The sequence below is a fragment of the Bos indicus x Bos taurus genome, chromosome 8, assembly GCF_003369695.1.
Source record: "Bos indicus x Bos taurus breed Angus x Brahman F1 hybrid chromosome 8, Bos_hybrid_MaternalHap_v2.0, whole genome shotgun sequence".
In the NCBI taxonomy this organism is placed as follows: domain Eukaryota; kingdom Metazoa; phylum Chordata; class Mammalia; order Artiodactyla; family Bovidae; genus Bos; species Bos indicus x Bos taurus.
The window spans coordinates 28,265,900-28,286,832 of record NC_040083.1 but is presented as its reverse complement, the minus strand read 5'-3'; the positions used below and the strand labels follow the sequence as shown (position 1 = coordinate 28,286,832).

The window sequence follows — 20,933 nt, the reverse complement described above, 5'->3', positions numbered from 1 at the left end:
ATTGATAGATTTCCATATATTGAAGAATCCTTGCATTTCTGCAGTAAAGCCAACTTGATCATAGTGTATGAGCTTTTTGATATGTTGCTGAATCCTGTTTGCTAAAATTTTGTTGAGGATTTTTGCATCTATGTTCATCAGTGATATTGGCCTGTAGTTTTATTTTTTTGTGTTGTCTTTGTCTGGTTTTGGTAACAGGGTGATGATGGCCTCGTAGAATGAGTTTGGAAGTGTTCCTTCCCCTGCAGTGTTTTGAAAGAGTTTTAGAAGGATAGGCTTTAGCTCTTCTCTAAATGTTTGGTAGAATTCTCCTGTGAAGCCATCTGGTTCTGGGCTTTTGTTTTTTGGGAGACTTTTTTGATCACAGCTTCAATCTCAGTACTTGTAATTGGGTTGCTCATAATTCCTATTTCTTCCTGGCTCAGTCTTGGAATATTGAACTTATCTAAGAATCTGTCCATTTCTTCCAGGTTATCCATTTTATTGCCAAATAGTTGTTTATAATAGTCTCTTATAATCCTTTGTATTTCTGCATTATCTATTGTAACCTCTCCTTTTTTATTTCTAATTTTGTTGATTTGATTCTTTTCTCTTTTATTCTTGATGAGTCTGGCTAAAGGTTTGTCAATTTTGTTTATCTTCTCAAAGAACCAGCTTTTAGTTTATTAATCTTTACTATTGTTTCTTTTCATTTCTTTTTCATTTATTTCTGCTCGGATCTTTATGATTTCTTTCCTTCTACTAATTTTGAGGGGTTTTTTTTTGTTGTTGTTGTTCTTCTTTTACCAGTTGTTTTAGGTGTAAAGTTAGGTTGTCTATTCGATGTTTTTCTTGTTTCTTAAGGTAGGATTGTATTGCTATAAACTTCCCTCTTAGAACTGCTTTTGCTGCATCCTAAAGGTTTTGAGTTGTTGTGTTTTCATTGTCGTTTGCGTCTAGAAATTTTTTTATTTCCCTTTTAATTTTCTCAGTAACCTGCTGGTTATTTAGAATTGTTTTGTTTAATCTCCATGTATTTGTGTTTCTTACAGTGTTTTTTCTTGCAATTGATATCTCATAGCATTGTAGTCAGAGAAGATGCTTGATATGATTTAAATTGTCTTAAATTTACTGAGGTTTGATTTGTGACCCAAGATGTGGTCTATCCTGGAGAATGTTCCATATGCACTTGAGAAGAAGGTATATTCTTCTGCATTTGGATGGAATGTCCTGAAGATATCACTGAGATCCATCTCATCTAATGTATCATTTAAGACTTGTGTTTCCTTATTAATCTTCTGTTTTGATGATCTGTCCATTGGTATGAGTGGGGTGTTAAAGTCTCGTGCTATTATTGTGTTACTGTCAATTTCTGCTTTTATGTCTGTTAGTATTTGTCTTATGTATTGAGGTACTCCTATGTTGGGTGCATAGATATTTACAATTGTTATGTCTTCCTCTTGGATTGATCCCTTGATCATTATGTAGTGTCCTTCCTTGTCTCTTGTAATCTTTATTTTAAGGTCTATTTTGTCTGATATGAAGATTGATACTCCAGTTTTCTTTTGCTTCCCACTTGCATGGAATATATTTTTCTATTCTCTCATTTTCAGTCTATATGTGTCCTTATGTCTGAATTGGGTTTCTTGTAGACAGCATATATATGGGTCTGTTTTTGTATCCATTCGGCCAGTCAGTGTCTTTTGGTTGGAGCATTTAATCCATTTACGTAAAATAATTATTGATACAAATGTTCCTATTGCCATTTTCTTAATTGTTTGGGTTTGATTTTGTAGATCTTTTTTCTTCTCCTGTGTTTCTTGACTATATAAGTCTGTTTAACATTTGTTGTAAAGCTGGTTTGGTGGTACTGAATTCTCTTAACTTTTGCTAGTCTGAAAAGCTTTTTATTTCTGCATCAGTTTTGAATGAGATCCTTGCTGGGTATAGTAATCTTGGTTGTAGATTTTTCCGTTTCAGTACTTTAAATATATCCTGCCATTCCCTTCTGGCAGGGAGTTTCTGCAGAGTTTCTGCTGAAAGATCAGCTGTTAGGCATATGGCGTTTCCTTTGTATGTTACTTGTTGCTTTTACCTTGCTACTTTTAATATTCTTCATTTGTGTTTAGTCTTTGTTAGCTTGATTAGTATGTGTCTTGGCATGTTTTCAGAGAAGGCAATGGCACCCCACTCCAGTACTCTTGCCTGGAAAATCCCATGGATGGAGGAGCCTGGAAGGCTGCAGTCCATGGGGTCGCTAAGAGTCAGACACGACTGAGCGACTTCCCTTTCACTTTTCACTTTCATGCATTGGAGAAGGAAATGGCAACCCACTCCAGTGTTCTTGCCTGGAGAATCCCAGGGACGGGGGAGCCTGGTGGGCTGCCGTCTATGGGGTTGCACAGAGCTGGACACGACTGACGCGACTTAGCAGTAGCAGTGGCATGTTTTTCCTTGGGTTTATCCTGTATTGGACTCTTTGTGCCTCTTGGACTTAATTGACTATTTCCTTTTCCATGTTGGGGAAATTTTCAACTATAATCTCTTCAAAAATTTTCTCATACCCTTTCTTTTTCTCCTGGGAGCCCTCTAATTTGAATGTTGGTGCATTTGATATTGTCCCAGAGGTCTCTGAGACTGTCCTTAGTACTTTTCATTCTTTTTACTTTATTCTGCTCTTCAGAAGTTATTTCCACCATTTTAGACTTCCCTGCTGGCTCAGATGGTAAAACGTCTGCCTATAATGTGGGAGACCCAGGTTCAATCCCTGGGTTGGGAAGATCCTCTGGAGAAGGCAATGGCACCCCACTCCAGTATTCATGCCTGGAAAATCCCATGGAGGGAGGAGCATGGTAGGCTACAGTCCATGGGGTTCAAAGAGTTGGACACGACTGAGCGACTTCACTTTCACTTTCTTTCCACCATTTTATCTTCCAGCTCACTGATTAGTTCTTCTGCTTCAGATATTGTGCTATTGATTTCTTCTAGAGTATTTTTAATTTCAGTAATTGTGTTGTTTTTCTTTGTATGTTTATTCTTTATTTTGTCTAGGTCTTTGTTAATTCTTGCATTTTCTCCATTTTGTTTTCAAGGTTTTTGATCATCTTTACTATCATTATTCTGAATTCTTTTTCAGGTGGTTTGCCTATTTCCTCTTCATTTATTTGGAATTCTGTATTTCTAGTTTGTTCTTTCATTTGTGTTCTATTTATCTGCCTTTTCATTATTTTTTTTTTAAGTTATTGTGTTTGAGGCTCCTTTTCCCAGGCTTCAAGGTTGAATTCTTTCTTCCTTTTGATTTCTGCCATCCTAAAGTTGGTCCAGGGACTTACCTGGTGGCTCAGACGGTAAAGCACCTGCCTACAATGCCGGAGACCTGGGTTTGATCCCTGGGTCGGGAAGATCCTCTGGAGAAGGAAATGGCAACCCACTCCAGTACTCTTGCCTGGAAAATCCCATGGATGGAGGAGCGTAGTAGGCTACAGTCCATGGGGTCACAAAGAGTCGGACACAACTGTGTGACTTCACTTCAAGATTGGTCCAGTGGTTTGTGTAAGCTTCATATAGGGTGAGATTTGGGCTGAGTTTTTTGTTTGTTTGTTTGTTTTTCCTCTGATGGGCAAGGCTGAGTGAGGTGATAATCCTGTCTGATGATGATTGGCTTTGTATTTCTGTTTGTTTGTATTTAGATGGGTAGCACAGTGTGCTACTGGTGGTTAGGTGATGCCAGGTCTTGTATTCTAGCGGTTTTCTTTGTGTGAGTTCTCACTATTTGACACTCCCTAGGGTTAGAATGATCTCTGTTCATTTCCAAGGCAAACTATTCAATATCACAGTAATCCAAGTCTGTGCCCCAACCAGTAATGCTGAAGAAGCTGAAGTTGAACGGTTCTATGAAGACCTACAAGACCTTCTAGAACTAACACCCAAAAAGATGTCCTTTTCATTATAGGGGACTGGAATGCAAAAGTAGAAAGTCAAGAAACACCTGGGGTAACAGGCAAATTTGGCCTTGGAATACGGAATGAAGCAGGGCAAAGACTAATAGAGTTTTGCTAAGAGAACACACTGGTCGTAGCAAACACCCTCTTCCAACAACACAAGAGAATACTCTACACATGGACATCACCACATGGTCAACACTGAAATCAGATTGATTATATTCTTGGTAGCCAAAGATGGAGAAGCTCTATACAGTCAGTAAAAACAAGACTGGGAGCTGACTGTGGCTCTGATCATGAGCTCCTTATTGCCAAATTGAGACTTAAATTGAAGAAAGTAGGGAAAACCACTAGACCATTCAGGTATGACCTAAATCAAATCCCTTATGATTATACAGTGGAAATGAGAAATAGATTAAAGGGACTAGACCTGATAGATAGAGTGCCTGATGAACTATGAACGGAGATTCAAGACATTGTACAGGAGACAGGGATCAAGACCATCCCCATGCAAAAGAAATGCAAAAAAGCAAAATGGCTGTGTGGGGAGGCCTTACAAATAGCTGTGAAAAGAACAGAAGCGAAAAGCAAAGAAGAAAAGGAAAGATATAAGCATCTGAATGCAGAGTTCCAAAGAATAGCAAGGAGAGATAAGAAAGACTTCCTCAGCAATCAATACAAAGAAATAAAGGAAAACAACAGAATGGGAAAGACTAGAGATCTCTTCAAGAAAATGAGAGATACCAAGGGAACATTTCATGCAAAGATGGGCTCGATAAAGGACAGAAATGGTATGGACCTAACAGAAGCAGAAGATATTAAGAAGAGGTGGCAAGAATACACAGAAGAACTGTACAAAAAAGATCTTCACGACCCAGATAATCACGATGGTGTGATCATGTATAGATTGTAGTAAATGGTGGAGAGTTTGTCTGCTTGAAACTCAAGGCTGAAGTACGCTGAGCACTTAGGACAACTAAGGTAAAAGGAAGGTGATGCAGAAGGAATAATGAAGTCATGAATACACGGTTCTCAGAGATGACTGTGAGTCATTCTAGGTTCCAAAAAGGAGGATGACCAGGTGATATTAAAAAAAAAGCTGAAAAGTTAATTAAATTTCATAGTGCCATTAAAATCGACAGCTATAACAGAGGGGGATAAAAAGGAGAAAAAAGAAAAAAAAATTCAAAAGAATTTACAGAACAAGTCAAAACATAAGAATAATAAATGTTTTTCTTGAGTCACCTCTGTCAGAGTCCTTTCCCTCGCTGGGAGTCACAGTCCACCTCACCTCCCTAGGATGCCCTCCAAAACTCTGCTGTTCTCTGGACCTGTTGTGGGGGCAGCTCAAATTCTAATCTGGTTCTATTCCTATATTTTCTTGCCTCCAATATCTACAGCCATCAGAACTAGTGCGTTTTTTTGTGGGAGCTCTCAATGACCTTTTATATATTCCATAGACACAGAGTCTGCCTAGTTGATGATGTGAATTTAATGTGCAGCTTGTACAGCTGGTGGAAAGGTTTTGAGTCTTCTCCGTTAGTCACACTGCCCCTGGGTTTCAATTGTGGTTTTATTTCCACCTCTGTCTGTGGGTCGTCCACTGGGGTTTGCTCCTGAGGCTGCCCTGGGGGACTTGGGTTTGCCCTGTGAAGGCCAGGTGTGGAGGTGGTGCAGCTGCTTGGGTCCAGGGGTTCTGGCAGCACCACGTACTCAGGGGAGTTGGCGGCTAGAGCAGCAGGAAATATAGTGCTCCAGAAGGGTATGGCAACCACTATTGGCCAATGTGCTCCAGTATTCTTGCCTGGAGAACCTGCCTCCCTGACAGAGAAGCCTGATAGTCCATAGGGTTGCAAAGAGTTGGACACTACTGAAGCGACCCTGTGTGCATAGACGCAAGACTTGTTTTGCCTGTGGCAGCTCTATCCCAGTGAGCGTTGAGTGTGATGGTGGTGCAGCTGCTTGGCTTGCGGGGACTCTGGCGGCACCAAGTGTGCAGGGACACAGACTGCCTCTGCTGCAGGAGTTATGGTCTTATCAGAGTCTTTTTTTCTAGCCTCTTGTAGCTGGCAATCAGAAGGCCACTTTGACCGGTCTTTCTCCGTAGCTCTGCCCGTTCAGGCCCTTAGAGGGCTCCCTTGCCTGGGATCTTTCTCTATTGTTCAGTGTGTCAGGAACATAGAGGGGTCCCCCTGCCTGGGGTCCTACTCTGTAGTTCAGTGCATCAGGTGTTTGATGGGCCAGCCTCTCTATTGTTCAGCTGCCAATGCTGTGGGGCATGTGGGGAGAGAGAGGCTATGGTGATGGCCCCACCCTCTACACGTGACTCAGCAGTATCACCTTGCTTCCATGGCTGCCCAGCTTTCCTCCACAGGCATTTCCCACCACAGTCTCCTCCCTCACATCTCCTCGATCTGTCTTTCTGTAGTCAACAGCAGCCCTCGCCCTGAGATTGAGCCACAATCCCTAAACTCCAGCTCACAGCTGTTACACCTTCCAGGGGATCTACATCTCTGTATGTATGGCTCTGGCAGGGATTGTCTGATTCTCATTCCATTTAGGCTGCCACAGATCAGCTGTTTCACTCTCAGCCTTAGATGTTTCTCCTGTGACTCAGACAGTTGCCCCAATGTGGGGATCCGACCCCTGCTTCAGTTCCCCCTACCCACTGAGGGCAGGTCCAGTCCTACTAACACTCCTGTTTTTCCCCCTAGTTCCTTCATCCTACCGAGTTTTGCGTGGGTCTATATATTCTTTTTTACTGGTCAGGTACTCCTCTCTGCTCTCAGCCGGTGTTCCGCATGCACTTCTATGTCTGAAGGTGTATCCTGATGTATCCGTGGAGAGAGATGTACTCCACATCCACCTACTCCTCCACCCTCTTGTTCTCCCCCATACAAATGCTTTTTGAATGTGTATTATGGGCCAGAAACTGTACTAGCCTTTGGGGAAACAAACAGACACACAAATAACAATCACAACAACATATGTATGTCTATATATCTCATTGTTTCTTTCTTCAAGATAGAGACAGTGTAATTCCAGTATACTGTGGTAAATATGTTGGAGAAGGCAGTGGCACCCCACTCCAGTACTCTTGCCTGGAAAATCACATGGACGGAGGAGCCTGGTAGGCTGCAGTCCATGGGGTCGCTGAGGGTCGGACACGACTGAGCGACTTCACTTTCACTCTTCACTTTCATGCATTGGAGAAGGAAATGGCAACCCACTCCAGTGTTCTTGCCTGGAGAATCCCAGGGACGGGGGAGCCTGGTGGGCTGCCGTCTATGGGGTCGCACAGAGTCGGACACGACTGAAGTGACTTAGCAGCAGCAGTGGTAAATATGTACCCGTAAGATGCAGTTCTGCATCCATTTAGATAGTTATTCATCTATGAAGCATACTTAGAAAACCCAAGGGTTGGCTGGGAATTTCTTAGAAGAAAATTAAAGCTTGAACGGGGCTTTGAAATGTGAGGAAAGATGAGAAGGGCATTTCAGCAGAGAGTAGAATGTGCAGATGCGTGGAAGCATGAATGGCCAGACAGCCTCAGTGCAGCAGTAAGTGCAAGGAGAGTGCAGGAGACGAGGTTGAATGAGACAGGTGGCAGCCAGGTAATGGGAGAACTTTTTTCTTTGTCATTTTTGAGATACTTGGATCTTTACTATGGAGCAGGGAGACTAAATTAAGGTTTGAGATAAGGAATGATGTGGTCAGATTTCCTTACTAAATTGGGGCTTTGGGAGGCACATTTGCAGGCCATAAATAGTGAATAATGAAGTTGGTAATGAAATAATGAAGAATGTGAGTTTGTAGGCTAGATGAGTACTGGTGAAGATTTGAGACTAGATAGTGATGATGAGTGGTGTCAGAAGAAAGGATATGAAGCTGATTTAGTAAAAATGGGAACGTTAAAGGCAGGGAAGGGTGGTTCCCAAGATGGGCAGTATGATTAACTAATATTGGGAAAACAAAAAGAGGAACAGGCTTTTTTTGCGCCCCCCCTCCTTTTTTGTTAGCGAAGAAAAGGGAGACAATGATGAGTTTTGTTTTGGAAATACTGAGTTTAAGGTAAAGTGGAGTGAGTGATCAGCAGGATATGAGAGTCTAGACCTCAGGAGAAAAGTCAGAGCTAAAGATAAAGGTTTGAGATTAATGAACATAATTCTTCTGGCAAATAAAGAAGGTGGTATAGCAATTGACAGGAGAAACAAGACATTATGGATAAGTGGGAAGGCTAGGATATACATTTTGAGAGATTAATTATGCCACTGGAGTTTGAAGTCTTTGAGGAATGGAGTTCTGTCTCCTTAATTTTTATATGCTCAGCATCTATCATAGTGCTTGATACCCAGTAGGTGCTTGATGAATGTTTGTTGAATGAGTCAAACTTTTTTACCATTGCCCAGTCTCTAAACACAATTAAAACTACCTCCAGATTCCAGTGCAAGTCTTGCTGATACTGTCTTCATTTTTTATTTTTAATTATTTTTAAAATTTTACTTTATTTAGTTTGTCTGGGCTGGATCTTAGTTGTGGCACAAGGGATCCAGTTCCCTGACTAAGGATGGAACCTGGGTTCCCTGCATTGGGAGCATAGAATCTTAATTTCTGGACCACCAGGGAAGTCCTGTGTCTTCATTTTTTGATTGCTGAAAATAGCATGTGTATTTACTTTGCATAATCTACGTCTAGAGGAGAAAGCCTAGATTCACACTGGCAACAAATTTTATAGGTAGCAACTAATTTGATTTCTATGAAGTGGAAAGATGATAACTTCTATTGTTAGGAAAAATTTTAGAGTAGAATCGAGTCAAAGAGAATGTAACAGGTGAAGATTTTGAGTGGCCACATCTTTACATGTGATTCTTACCTTAAAAATGTGAATGATAATATTTGGTAATACATAGTTAACTTTGCTTTTTAATTTTCAGATCATTTATGTGGAATGCAAAGGCCACAGAATAATTTTTAATTAATAAAGCTGACAGTTATTTTAAAGTTGAAACATGATCATATGCCTCTAATAGCCCAGTTTTAAGTGACTTATTAATGACTCTCTGAATGTTACTTATGAAACTTATGGTCTTTGAGCCTGTTTCCATTTTTGGTTTCTTGATCCTGATTCTGAAGATCAGCTGTGCAAGACATACAGGTGTTAGCACAGCTGGCTTGCTGATGGCAGCTCTGTCCATATAGCTGTCTTGTGTGTCATCATTCATGTTGTTCAGTGTCATTCTGACCTAGCCAAGCTAAAAATGGTACTTCAGCTCAAGAGGGATTTAAAAACCTTGACAAACTAAAGATAAGAGACCACAGAATGTCGTGTCCATGTGCTTACCAGTACATCTAAATAACTAATTTCAGTGTGTATCTGTCTTTACCCTTTGGAATAATTTGCCCTAGGGAAGAAAATATCTCTGTGTGGAGAACTCTTAACAATTCATAAATACATCTTTCTGTACTCAAGTATGCGTTTTCTGTTTGTTTAAACAGATCAAGGTCACAGTAATCTATCTGCAAGGAGCAGTCTATGGTATATAACCTACGCCTCAGATTTATCATCCTGCCTAGTGCCTTTATACAGTGTCTGTGATTATATCATCCTATTTTCCAGGTTGATAATTTGATTTGAGGGTTCAGTTTTTCAGATCCTTAATTGGGATGTAGCCCAGCTTGATAATTTGATTCAAGAGATCAGTTTTGTAGTTCCATAATTGGGATTGAACAATAATGTGTGGGGTGGTTGTGGTCGTGGTAGATTTTGCCTTTTTTTTCTGGTGACAGCAGAGAGAGTTCTGGCTCTTCTCCAGAGTTGGAGGTTAAATTAAATAACTTGCAGCAAAAGCAGGCTAGTTTCTCACTTCCTTCTTTTCAGAGGAGGGGTTTCTGCGCTTGCTGCAGTGCCAGTGGAGTGCCTGCTTCTGCTGCACAGGCCAGGGTCTCCATCCCACAGGTACGGAGCACAGCAGGAGCTGTTGCACATACCTTGGGACCTTGTAGTTTGGGGATCTTCCAAGTGAGATTATGGCCATTGTGTAAGGAAGATTGCTCACAGGTACCTGTCTCTCAGTATGGTAATTGTGTGTGTGTGTGTGTGTGTGTGTGTGTGTCTGTGTGTCTGTGTGTCTGTGTCTGTGTGTGTTGAAGGGTCAGGGAGAAAAATACATGAATGAATGAAAAATGTGTGCAGGTCCAATGAAACTACTGAGGAAAATCAGGGTGTTTCGATAACAGTCTTCACTGCTGACCACAAAACTACTTTTATGACACACATTTTTGCTAAGCCTGCCAGACAAGGGACAAAGAGAAGGAAAAATAAAATGGTGTTGACTTTTAGGTAGGGAAATGGAAGGAGTAACAAGATCTTGAGCAATTTGCTCATCTGTTAACTGTCAGTGTAGATACTCAGAGGCACTGTTATGTGTTGCTAGGAGCCCTGGACACATTTCCCCAGATTAGGGCTGGCAGTAGCTCTTTCACAAGGTGGATGGCAGAATGAAGTGTGATAGTGTGGAGAGCACTTTGAAAAGTATGAAGTACTTTTGGAAGTGCTAGCGGTATTGTTACTAATAAGAACAGTACTACACTCTATCCATTTCATGAACTAACTTGTTAAGGAAAAGGCAAAAGGGGGAGATATCCATTTAGTCATCACCGTCTAACTTGTGAATGTCATTTCTGCTGTGATGATGTGCTTTAATCCCTGCTTCTGTCACTGGACACATACCATGTTTTTTGGTTATCCTCGCTTTCCTACTACCTCATAGAATTTGTGAGTTTGGAATGACGTTCATATTTGATCACATGCTCACTGAGAACCTCCGTATGTATAGGGTCTTTCTGTTGCTAGTGTTATTACAGAGCATATGGTCCATACTGGTGAATACCCTTCTCTCTCTTTTTACAAAAGATCTCCATGAAATTAAAAGACGCTTGGAAGGAAAGTTATGACCAACCCAGATAGCATATTCAAAAGCAGAGACATTACTTTGCTTGGAAGGAAAGTTATGACCAACCTAGATAGCATATTCAAAAGCAGAGACGTTACTTTGCCAACAAAGGTCCGTCTAGTCAAGGCTATGGTTTTTCCAGAGGTCATGTATGGATGTGAGAGATGGACTGTGAAGAAAGCTGAGCGCCGAAGAATTGATGCTTTTGAACTGTGGTGTTGGAGAAGACTCTTGAGAGTCCCTTGGACTGCAGGGAGATCCAACCAGTCCATTCTGAAGGAGATCAGCCCTGGGATTTCTTTGGAAGGAATGATGCTAAAGCTGCAACTCCAATACTTTGGCCACCTAATGCGAAGAGTTGACTCATTGGGAAAGACTCTGATGCTGGGAGGGATTGGGGCAGGAGGAGAAGGGGACGACAGAGGATGAGATGGCTGGATGGCATCACTGACTCGATGGATGTGAGTCTGAGTGAACTCTGGGAGTTGATGATGGACAGGGAGGCCTGGCGTGCTGCGATTCACGGGGTTGCAAAGAGTTGGACACGACTAAGCGACTGAACTGAACTGAACTGATGCCTGTGCTACTTGTTTAACCAAATTTTCTGTAGTTTAGTTAGACCCAATCAAGTTATCTATCAGACTATGTAAAACTTGAAAGAAGAAGCCAGAAAGTATCTATGAGATGGCATCCTATATGTTAGTGGTATAAGGTTTACTCGCTAGAAATTGTTTATACATTCTCTGGTGAGATGTGATCATTAAAAAATTTTTTATAGATGGTGAAAAGTATAGTCTTTCTTGCTATATCTCTGAGGCAGGGGGATGGCCAACATTTTCTGTAGAGGGCCAGATAGTAAATATTTTAGGCTTTGTGGACCATATGGTTTCTGTCTCAACTATTCAACTCTGTCCTCTTAGCTGGAAAGCAGCCAAAGACAATAGCTAAGTGAGTGGGTGTGGCTGTGTTCCAATAAAACTTTATTTACAGTAACAGGCGGGGGTCTGGATTCAGTCCTTGGGTTGTAGTATGCCAACTGCACTCTGCTCTCTAGGGCATAAGATGAAAAAGAATACATAGGCTGCTCTGGTGTATATGATGAAAAATAGGATAAAGAGAGACGGGAAAGTGATGAGGAATCAATGGAAGTGAAAGGAAGTACAGAAGAGGAAGTAGGAAAAAGGAAGGTGGGGAATGGAGGCATAGTAAAACGTGAACACAGGATGATAAGAGTGGAAGTTGCGGGAAATATTGTTGAGATCTGTATATGATGGGAATCGCTCTGGTAAGGTTTATTTTGAAGTATTGGAGGCCTTAATGGATTGGAACAAATGAAATTTTAGGCAGGCCTGATTATCATTTACTTTTCCCAGGCATTCAAGATTCAGACACTGTATACATCTTCTTACACGTGTTCTCAAATGTATCTGAGTTTTTCATCAACAACCCTTACTGCTTTTTCCTGGGTATTCTATTGGTAAAAACACAACTAGTATCATATTTCATGGATTTTTAAAAATAGCTGGAACATTGGGTGCAAAAGTCTTTATAGTTGTGTGTGATAAAAGATGCAGGTTCTTATTTTGGGAATTGAATGTTTTTCTAAAAATGGCTAGCTTAATTTTATAGTTGATGTATCTAGCAGAAATAGTTTTTTGCGTGTTAGTAAGAGTACAGAACGAAGAAGGCAATGGCACCCCACTCCAGTACTTTTGCCTGGAAAATCCCATAGACAGAGGAGCCTGGTGGGCTGCAGTCCATGGGGTCGCTAGAGTCGGACACGACTGAGCAACTTCACTTTCACTTTTCACTTTCATGCATTGAAGAAGGAAATGGCAACCCACTCCAGTGTTCTTGCTTGGAGAGTCCCAGGGATGGGGAAGCCTGGTGGGCTGCCGTCTATGGGGTAGCACAGAGTCAGACACGACTGAAGCAACTTAGCAGCAGCAGCAAGAGTACAGAAAATTACGAAAGATTGGCTTGAGATAAAAGGCTAATCAGAGGAATAGAAACAGTGCGGTATAGATCTAAAGAATTACTTAAATCTGGAACTAAATTGTTGCAATAAATTAAATATTTCTTAACGGTGTTTTGAACTTGTTAAGTTTTATTTATTTTTTGTCATTTGCCTCTGTTTCTCTTGTTTCTTATGGCATATCTATGAGAAATATCTGCTTTCTGAAAGTATGTAATAAGAAAGGGAGAAAGTAAACTACATTTTCTAAAAATCAAAATTTAAGAATGGAGTAATACGGGTATGCTTTCCTTTAGTTTTTGTGAAAATATTATAAAATTATACAGTTTTTATAGGAAGTTATAAAAATGTATACAATTTTGCAATTGAGATTTATACTGTGAAATTCTTTGAAAAAATTTATGTTAAAATGAAGCGTTAGTCATTTTAAAGTAGAAAAATATTATATATGTGTTACTCATATCTATAAATAAACCAGAGTAAAAAGAATATAGAATCTAATTATAGGATGAATAATGATATACTGTAGCAGAATTAAAGGCTGGCTTTTGAAATTATGATTTCCAATTAATTTTAAATTTGAAATTATAATTTAATCCATGGATAGGTGATGATGGTGTTTTAATCCTAATTCACACTAAAATCTTTATTTTAAAAGGTGAACCTAATTTTCCTAGTAGGGTGAGAAACAGTTTTATTGTTTTAATATTGTTACTTCAAAATTTTTTTTGACAGTAAAGAAATTTACTTTAAATTCTCATTTTTGAAAGGGACCATTTAGTATCCAGTGGGCAGTATTTCCTAAAGAAATCCTGCTTCTGCCTTTTCTGCTCGTAGTCACTTTGTTCTCAGCCTGTATATTCTGTTTTTAGTGCAGTAGGGCGGGAGTCTTTCCTTACTGTTCTGTGTTGAACTGTTTCCTGTTTATTCTTATTCACACTCTGATATTCAGACGCGCCTTTTGCATCCTTTCCGAGCCCCCCCCCCCCCCCCCCCCCCCGCCCCCGCCCCACTCCTTTAGTTTTGGTCGTCTTTCCCTCCTGCTCTTTGCTGCACTGTTAGATTTTCACTAGCCCTAGTGTCACTGTTTTATATTCTTTCAACATGATGCGTTCACTCCCTTTATCCATTAAAATAAAAGAATTTCTGGTCAATCCTTTATCAAGACTTAAAAAAAACTTCTTGAAATATTTGGCGAACATTTTAGTTTGCCTATTTTCAAAGTTTTGATTTAACATAAAAGTGGGAAGAAAACTCTTATATTTTGGTAGAAATATTTGTGATGTTATTTCTGTTATATATCATGGGCACTGTCTCTTTGTGGCACCTCCAACATTCAACAGATAATTTATAATTAAATGAGAGTATTAACACATGCATGCTGTTCAAATAATGTTGTAATTGTGATGCCCATCATTAGGTTTAGCAAAACAACTGCATTTTTATTTTTTTCCCTATCTCATACAAATACGAAGAGTTACTTCGTTTGGCAAATTAAATAATGTTGTAGTGAAAATGTTAATTTGACAATAAATCACAGTTTTAAATGCCAGATGCCCCTGCTTAATGTTCAGAAAGTTTATTTAGAGGATATACAATGTGGCTTAGTGTTCCTGTATGTCAGGCTTCACAGATGAAGTATGATGCCTGATATTAATCGGGTTAAAGGACCGCCAGCGCCTGGAGTGTGTTGTGGATCGTACCTACGTTGCTCATAGCCGCCCCCCGCCCCCTGCCCTCCCACCCTTTGCCCATATTAGCAATCTGCTTTTGTACTTTGACATCCAGGATTTCCCTAGTGAATTTTGTCACAGAAAAAAGAGAATCATCAATATCGCAGTTAAACTTGACTTTCAAAGCTAATAGTATCTCATTTGGGGGCTCAAATTTAATAAATTTTCTTTGATTCTGGGTGAGTTTTTAAACATCAAACAATGAATTGGCCAGGGTGCAGTAAAATATTTAGATCTATTGACTGTTGTTCAGAAGGGTAGAAGGCACAACACTAGTGGTTTGATGTTGATAAATTCTCAGGACCTTAATCCACATTAATGTTTTCTTTTATCTGAGTGCAGATTGGTGACAAAAAAAAAAAAAGAGCAAGAGAAGGTGTCCATGCATATAAAATATAAAACCTCAAGCAAAGGCATTTGTAGAATGTGATTTATTTTGTTAAGTGAGTTAAAAGCGTTCTCATCCTGACTGAAGACTAGAGAGTGTTTGTTACAGATAAATATATGCATTCTGTATTGGGACTCTGGTATGACTATTGTACTCACACTATTATACAAATTGCATTATAGTGTATGTTTTACAGCATACACTTTGACATGCAGTTATTGGCAGAAATTCTTCAGCTCATCTTAGGAGGATAAGGATGTTTATAGCCTAGATTAGCACAAACTATGAAAGATGTCATCATGTGTGTGTGTGTTTGCTGACGTAAGGAAACCTTATGTTGTATGATAGTTCATTCATAGAGTAAGAAATAATTCAAAGTTTTACAAGCTACCCGAATGGAATAGGAAAATGAAGGTGAGGGTTCCTATCATTTATTATTACCAAGTTATATATGAAGTTGCCAAGATAAAACTAGAGATATAAATACAGGTATTTGAACAATGGTGGTTCTCCCCATTCTTGCCCTTTGCTACCTTGTAAAAACTCATTTCGTCCTGTGACTTTAAGCTAGTTGTATACTCTTTATCAAAGACACAGTGTCAAAGAGATAAAATTTTAAAACCTCTTCAGGCATAAGAAAAGTTAGGAAATATGCTTACATATGAAAACTCTTATCATTAAACTATGTGATTAAAGATGAGAGCCTACTGATCTTAAAATTAAACTGTAGAATTTTTGAGGCTTTTATTAAATTTGGAAATTAAAAATGAAAATACCTGTTTCTAAGCATTTTCTTTTATTCATATTATATAGTGAGTATTTCTCATTTGTCCAGAAGGTGGCAGTGTAATATCAACTGCATGTGATGCAGAGACTAGCTTGCGAATTGGTATTTCTCCCGTATCGTATCTGTGATGTGTTTGTATTGTTGCCTTTCTGAACACTTCAAGTATAGTACAAATAGTACTGGTTTTATCCATTATCTTATTTAGAATTCATGTGACCAAGTTGGTTTATATGGATTTAATCATTAAGATTCACATTTAATAAGAGTAAAGAGGGCAAACAAACCTCTTGCTAGTGTATTTTTAAGTCTCCTTGTGTGTTGAACATGTTTGTTTTTATTCTAGAGTGGGTACTGAAGTTGTCTTGTCGAAGACTAGTGCCTAATAACTATCTTCTTTAATATATACCCATTAATACTGTTTAAATTAAATATGTTATTAAGAGAGTGTGAATAAGTAAGAGATTGCTGTTTATTTTTGATTCTTGTGGGCTTGTTTTTCCTTATTTCCTTTTTCTTTTGAGGGTGGAACAGTGAAAAAAATAATTCAAAACCTCTTGATCAGAAGAGCTCCAGCGACTCTTCTTCCCTCTGCTCATTTCAAGCAGGAGGATGCTTTTTCTTCTTAACATTCTCCCCCAGCACTCTGAATTAGAGATTTATTTGCAACGAAAAATCAATTAGTCCTAAATTTATTCATGGATTTCAGGTCTAGCGATCAATGCAAGTCCACTCAGTGGGCTCAAGGGGACCCAGTTCATCCCAGTTAATGTGTCTGAAGGGGAATTACCATTGATGCTATTTTTTTCCCTTTAGGTCAGAGATCAGATCTCGCTGTCACGGACTGCGGCAAGTAGGAATGACTTCACCCTGCAGCTACCCAGACTGCACCTGGAGACCTTTGCAATGGAGGGGCTCAAGGGCGGGCCAGAGGTTGTAGCGTGCCAGGTTAGAGTCTAAATAACATTGTTTGCTACTGACACATGTAGAAAAATAAATTGCACATACTGGGGAGAATGGAAGAAGCCTCAAAGTCTTGCGACTAACTTAAAGGAGATGCAAATAATTTTTCCTCATTTTTCTTCTGTCATGTAACACTATGTTTCACAAGTAATTGTATTTTTTTCTTCAGAGCCTAGAACTAGCCCCTTAAATAATCAGAAAAGTATTTTTTACCAAGGAAAAAAATATATGTTTCATAGCTCAGTACAGTATTAACATTCTTTCTGGGCAGCAGACGACAATAAGACACTAGGCTGTTATCTCTTCAAGCTTGTCTGAATTTGTAGCTCTAATTCTTTTAAAATAAACCACTTTAGATAAAATTATCAGGGGAGATATTTGACATTTTTCAATGTTAATTCCAAAATATATCCAATATTCTTAGGTGGTAATTTCAACAAATCTAGAACCTAGCTCTTCTTTGCATGAAGAGTATTTTATACTTTAGTGATTAGTTTTAATGAACATTGTAATTAATATGTGCCAAAGGAGTTATTTCATTTATAAAACTCAAAGCACTAAATCATAAAACCTTAAATAACTTTAAACTTAGTAAAAATATTTATTTTCAGAAGCTGCAGCTAGCCTTCTGTTCTAGATTACTGTTAGGTTATTGTGACTTTTTTTTTCCTTAGGCTTAAAAATATTTTTTAATCAGACAAAACAAAATTTAGTATGTATTTTATTCTCTCTTTAATGTCCAATTTCTTTATTACAAAAATCTATCAAAGTTATATAAACTATAGGGAGCCTGATAATTCCAAAAGAGGTTGTCCTTGTTCAATAAAACCCTAAAGTTTTCAGTGTATTTAAGAGAAATATCTCTTAAAACTCTGTCTCTGCTTCACATTTTGAGATTTGAGATGAACTTTTTCATTCTTGAAGTGTATGACCCTGTGAAATTTTAACTTTGCACAAAATTAATGTCAGTACAAGTTGGGCTATGTTAATTTTTTCCTACATGCTCCATACCCTAATTTAATTTGTTATTAGTACTCAAATTAATACTCAACAAAGAAAAAATACTTGCTTCTTTCATTAGAATGTCCACATATTATAGTAAAATATATATAATTATATAGCAAAGCATAAGACACTTATTTTTAGTTATAGACTAACATACTATACTATTATTTAGTTCAAGATTAAGATGTACATTTAAAATTTTATTATATGTGAGTACAATATGATTTGATATTTTTCTAGTGGTTGTAAAATAATCCTTTACTTGGTTATCTTAATTTAGAATCTCCTAGGGCTTAGTACTTGTCATAATTCACAAATAAATACTTCTCCCAAACTCTAGATTTTGATGATTTGGAAAGAGACTGATTCCTAGGAATGCCATTTTTTAAAGCAAAACATGAACTTTCTAGAGTTCTGACATCTGTGAATAGCAAGAAGGAAATGTATAAGCTTGTATTTTAAACTACTATCTTTCCCAAGTTCTAATAAAAATAGTTATATGGGTTGCCATATACCTAAACACTTAAGTTTATATTGGTGTGCTCTAATATGCATTATAGTTTAGTAATATATGTTTTGGTTAAGTATGCAGAGAAGAGCACATGATTTGGGCCATAATAGTTTTTCAGGCGCACACGTGTGCATGCACATGCATGCAGGCATGCAATTAGTGATATGGAGTACTTTGAGGAGAAAGGCACTGTATTAGTTGAAGACCTTAATTATAATAATTATAACTGCCATTTTACTGAGCACTTACTGTGTAGCTAGTATCATGCCTAGCTCTATAAATAAGTGATCTGAATTACTTCTAACAATGGGCCTGTGAAGCAGACACCATTATTTTCATTTTACAATTGACAAACAACAAATATAGCAGATAACTCTCCTCAGATCAACAGCAAGTAAATGGCAGGGCCTAGAGTCTGGGTTTAAGTCTAGGTATATTTGACTGAAAAGCCTGAACTGGTAAAATCTGACAGTAAAAATCAAGACGTGTGTGTTAAATGGTAAGCATAAAGCCTTTGAAATCTGTGGTGGAGTTTTTCTTCCATTTATAAAGTATACATTATGCATCTGTATATGAGGTAGGTCATAGTTTATGGTGTATTGTGGACACATTCACAGATAGAAAGTTTTGCTTCCATTTGATAGGCTAATATTATGGAATTCAACTTTTCACCTTTGCAGTATGTGTATGTTGTATGTGTGTGTGTGTGTGTGTGTGTGTGTGTGTGTGTATGTATGTATATATGTATATACTTACACTAAGTATGCAACATGGAATTCACTATTTGTTTAACTTTGTAATCTGTGCTGGTGAGGTGGACTGTTCAAAGTGTGCCTCACCTTTGATTACGACGAGGAGAGGCCCACTGTGCAGGATGTGGTAGTGTCTGAATTATTTGGCCAAAATATTTAACTGTCATTTAGAGCAGTAGGAGCTGACGTTTTCCTAGATAGCCACTGTCTCTTGTTTCCAAGGGGGCATGCTTTCTTATAGGTATAATCCTGGATGGAGGGAAGACCAGTGAGCACAACTGAAGGCTGAGAGGATGAACGGATTACCTTATCTCTCTGAACCCAGAAGAGTGTGTGACTGATACACTCCTACAGGAGATAGTTTGGCTAGTCTCTGTGATGTGCTAGCTTTTAGCCTCAGTTTCCTGATCTGCAACCAAGTGGAATGCTAACAGTTCCTCAGGCTTGTACTGAGTTTGGATGAGGCAGTGCATGTGAAGTGGGGAGCACAGTGTCCAGCACAAAGGCAGCAGACAAGCAGGGTGGCTCTTGTTAGTGCACACCCACATACTGCAGTATGAGACACCTTGTGAAGATGAGATCAGTGATAGTAGTATAGCTTGATTTTATTACTTTTGGGGTGTGTGGGTGTTTTTTTTTGGGGGATGTGTTTTGTTTTTTTAAGAAATGGTGGTGGTTGTTCAGTTGCTAAATCGTGTCTGATTCTTTACATCCCCATGGACTGCAGCATGCCAGGCTTCCCTGTTCTTCACTATCTCCTGGAATTTGCTCAAACTAATGTTCATTGAGTTGGTGAGGCCACCCAACGATTTCATCCTCTGTTGACCCCTTCTCCTCCTGCCCTCAGTCTTTCCTAGCATCAGGTCTTTTCGAGTGAGTTGGCTCTTTGCATCAGGTGGCCAAAGTATTGGAACTTCGGCATCAGTCCTTCCAATGAATATTCAGGGTTGATTTCCTTTAGGATTAACCGGTTTGATCTCCTTGATGTCCAAGGGACTCTCAAAAATCTTCTCCAGCACCACTTAGGATCTTTTCTTTGTATCTTTCCATTTGGTTCTTTCATTCTTTCTTGTTTCTTCAAAGCTTTTAGTTTTGGTCAAGATCAACTTTAGCTCTCTATTTACTTTTCCTTGTTACTTGATGTTCCAGTGAGGCCAAGTTGCCAGTGAACCCCTGTCTAAGATCCTATGGCAAGTTTAGAACTATTATTCCTTGGCTTTTATCTCCTTAATAGCAGCATATTAGTCTACTAGGATACTGGACAAAAAATAAAACACCTAGATTAGACAAGTTAACTTTAGCTGAAAAACCCAGTACAGTGTGAATGCAGAGGACTTTGTAAGAAAAGATATTCTGCCCGTAATTTATTAAGGTAATACCTATTACTCATTGTCTTATACTTTGAATTCTGTTTTTTCAATGATTGTATGATGCTTTTCATATCTGGAAAATATTAGCAGACATCCAGTAAGTGTCTGTGCCTCCATTCCCATTCAACGATAACCAACACAGAACAATATCAATGTTAATATTATTGATATTATTGCATGCTTATTCCATACCAGTTACTGTGCTAAATAAACACCTTACATTTACTTTCTCATTTAATCCTTGCAACAATCCTATAAATGATGGGTGCTCTGCTTTTTCCATTTTCCAAAAGAATAAACTGAAATTTATTAAGATGAAGAAAATTGTTAAAGGTCACATATCCAGTGAGTAGGGTCACTGGTCTGTTCATTCTTTTAACCATGCCTTTCTGCCTTCTGTGCACCATGGCATCGTGGTGTGTGTGTGTGTGTGTGTGTGTGTGTGTGTGTGTGTGTGTGTTTTAAGATAGCTGAGAGGAAACAAAAATAAAGAGTAGGGTCTGTCTGTAAAATATAGTTTCTTTTGTGAGAAGATCATGGCAAAAATAGAATCCAAAAGAGGTTAATGGGAAATGTTAC

The 20,933-nt window shown here is 38.7% G+C and overlaps 1 protein-coding gene across 6 annotated transcripts in view; it reads left to right on the top strand.

Annotated features, from left to right (window-relative positions):
- The window catches only part of CCDC171 (coiled-coil domain containing 171), a 341,520-nt gene that overhangs the window by 231,261 nt on the left and 89,326 nt on the right, over window positions 1-20,933 (top strand). For all 6 annotated transcript variants that reach the window (XM_027549190.1, XM_027549194.1, XM_027549191.1 and 3 more), the window contains one exon: window positions 16,570-16,701. In XM_027549190.1, coding sequence (XP_027404991.1) covers window positions 16,570-16,701 — 132 coding nt within the window. The remainder of the gene's footprint in view (window positions 1-16,569; window positions 16,702-20,933) is intronic.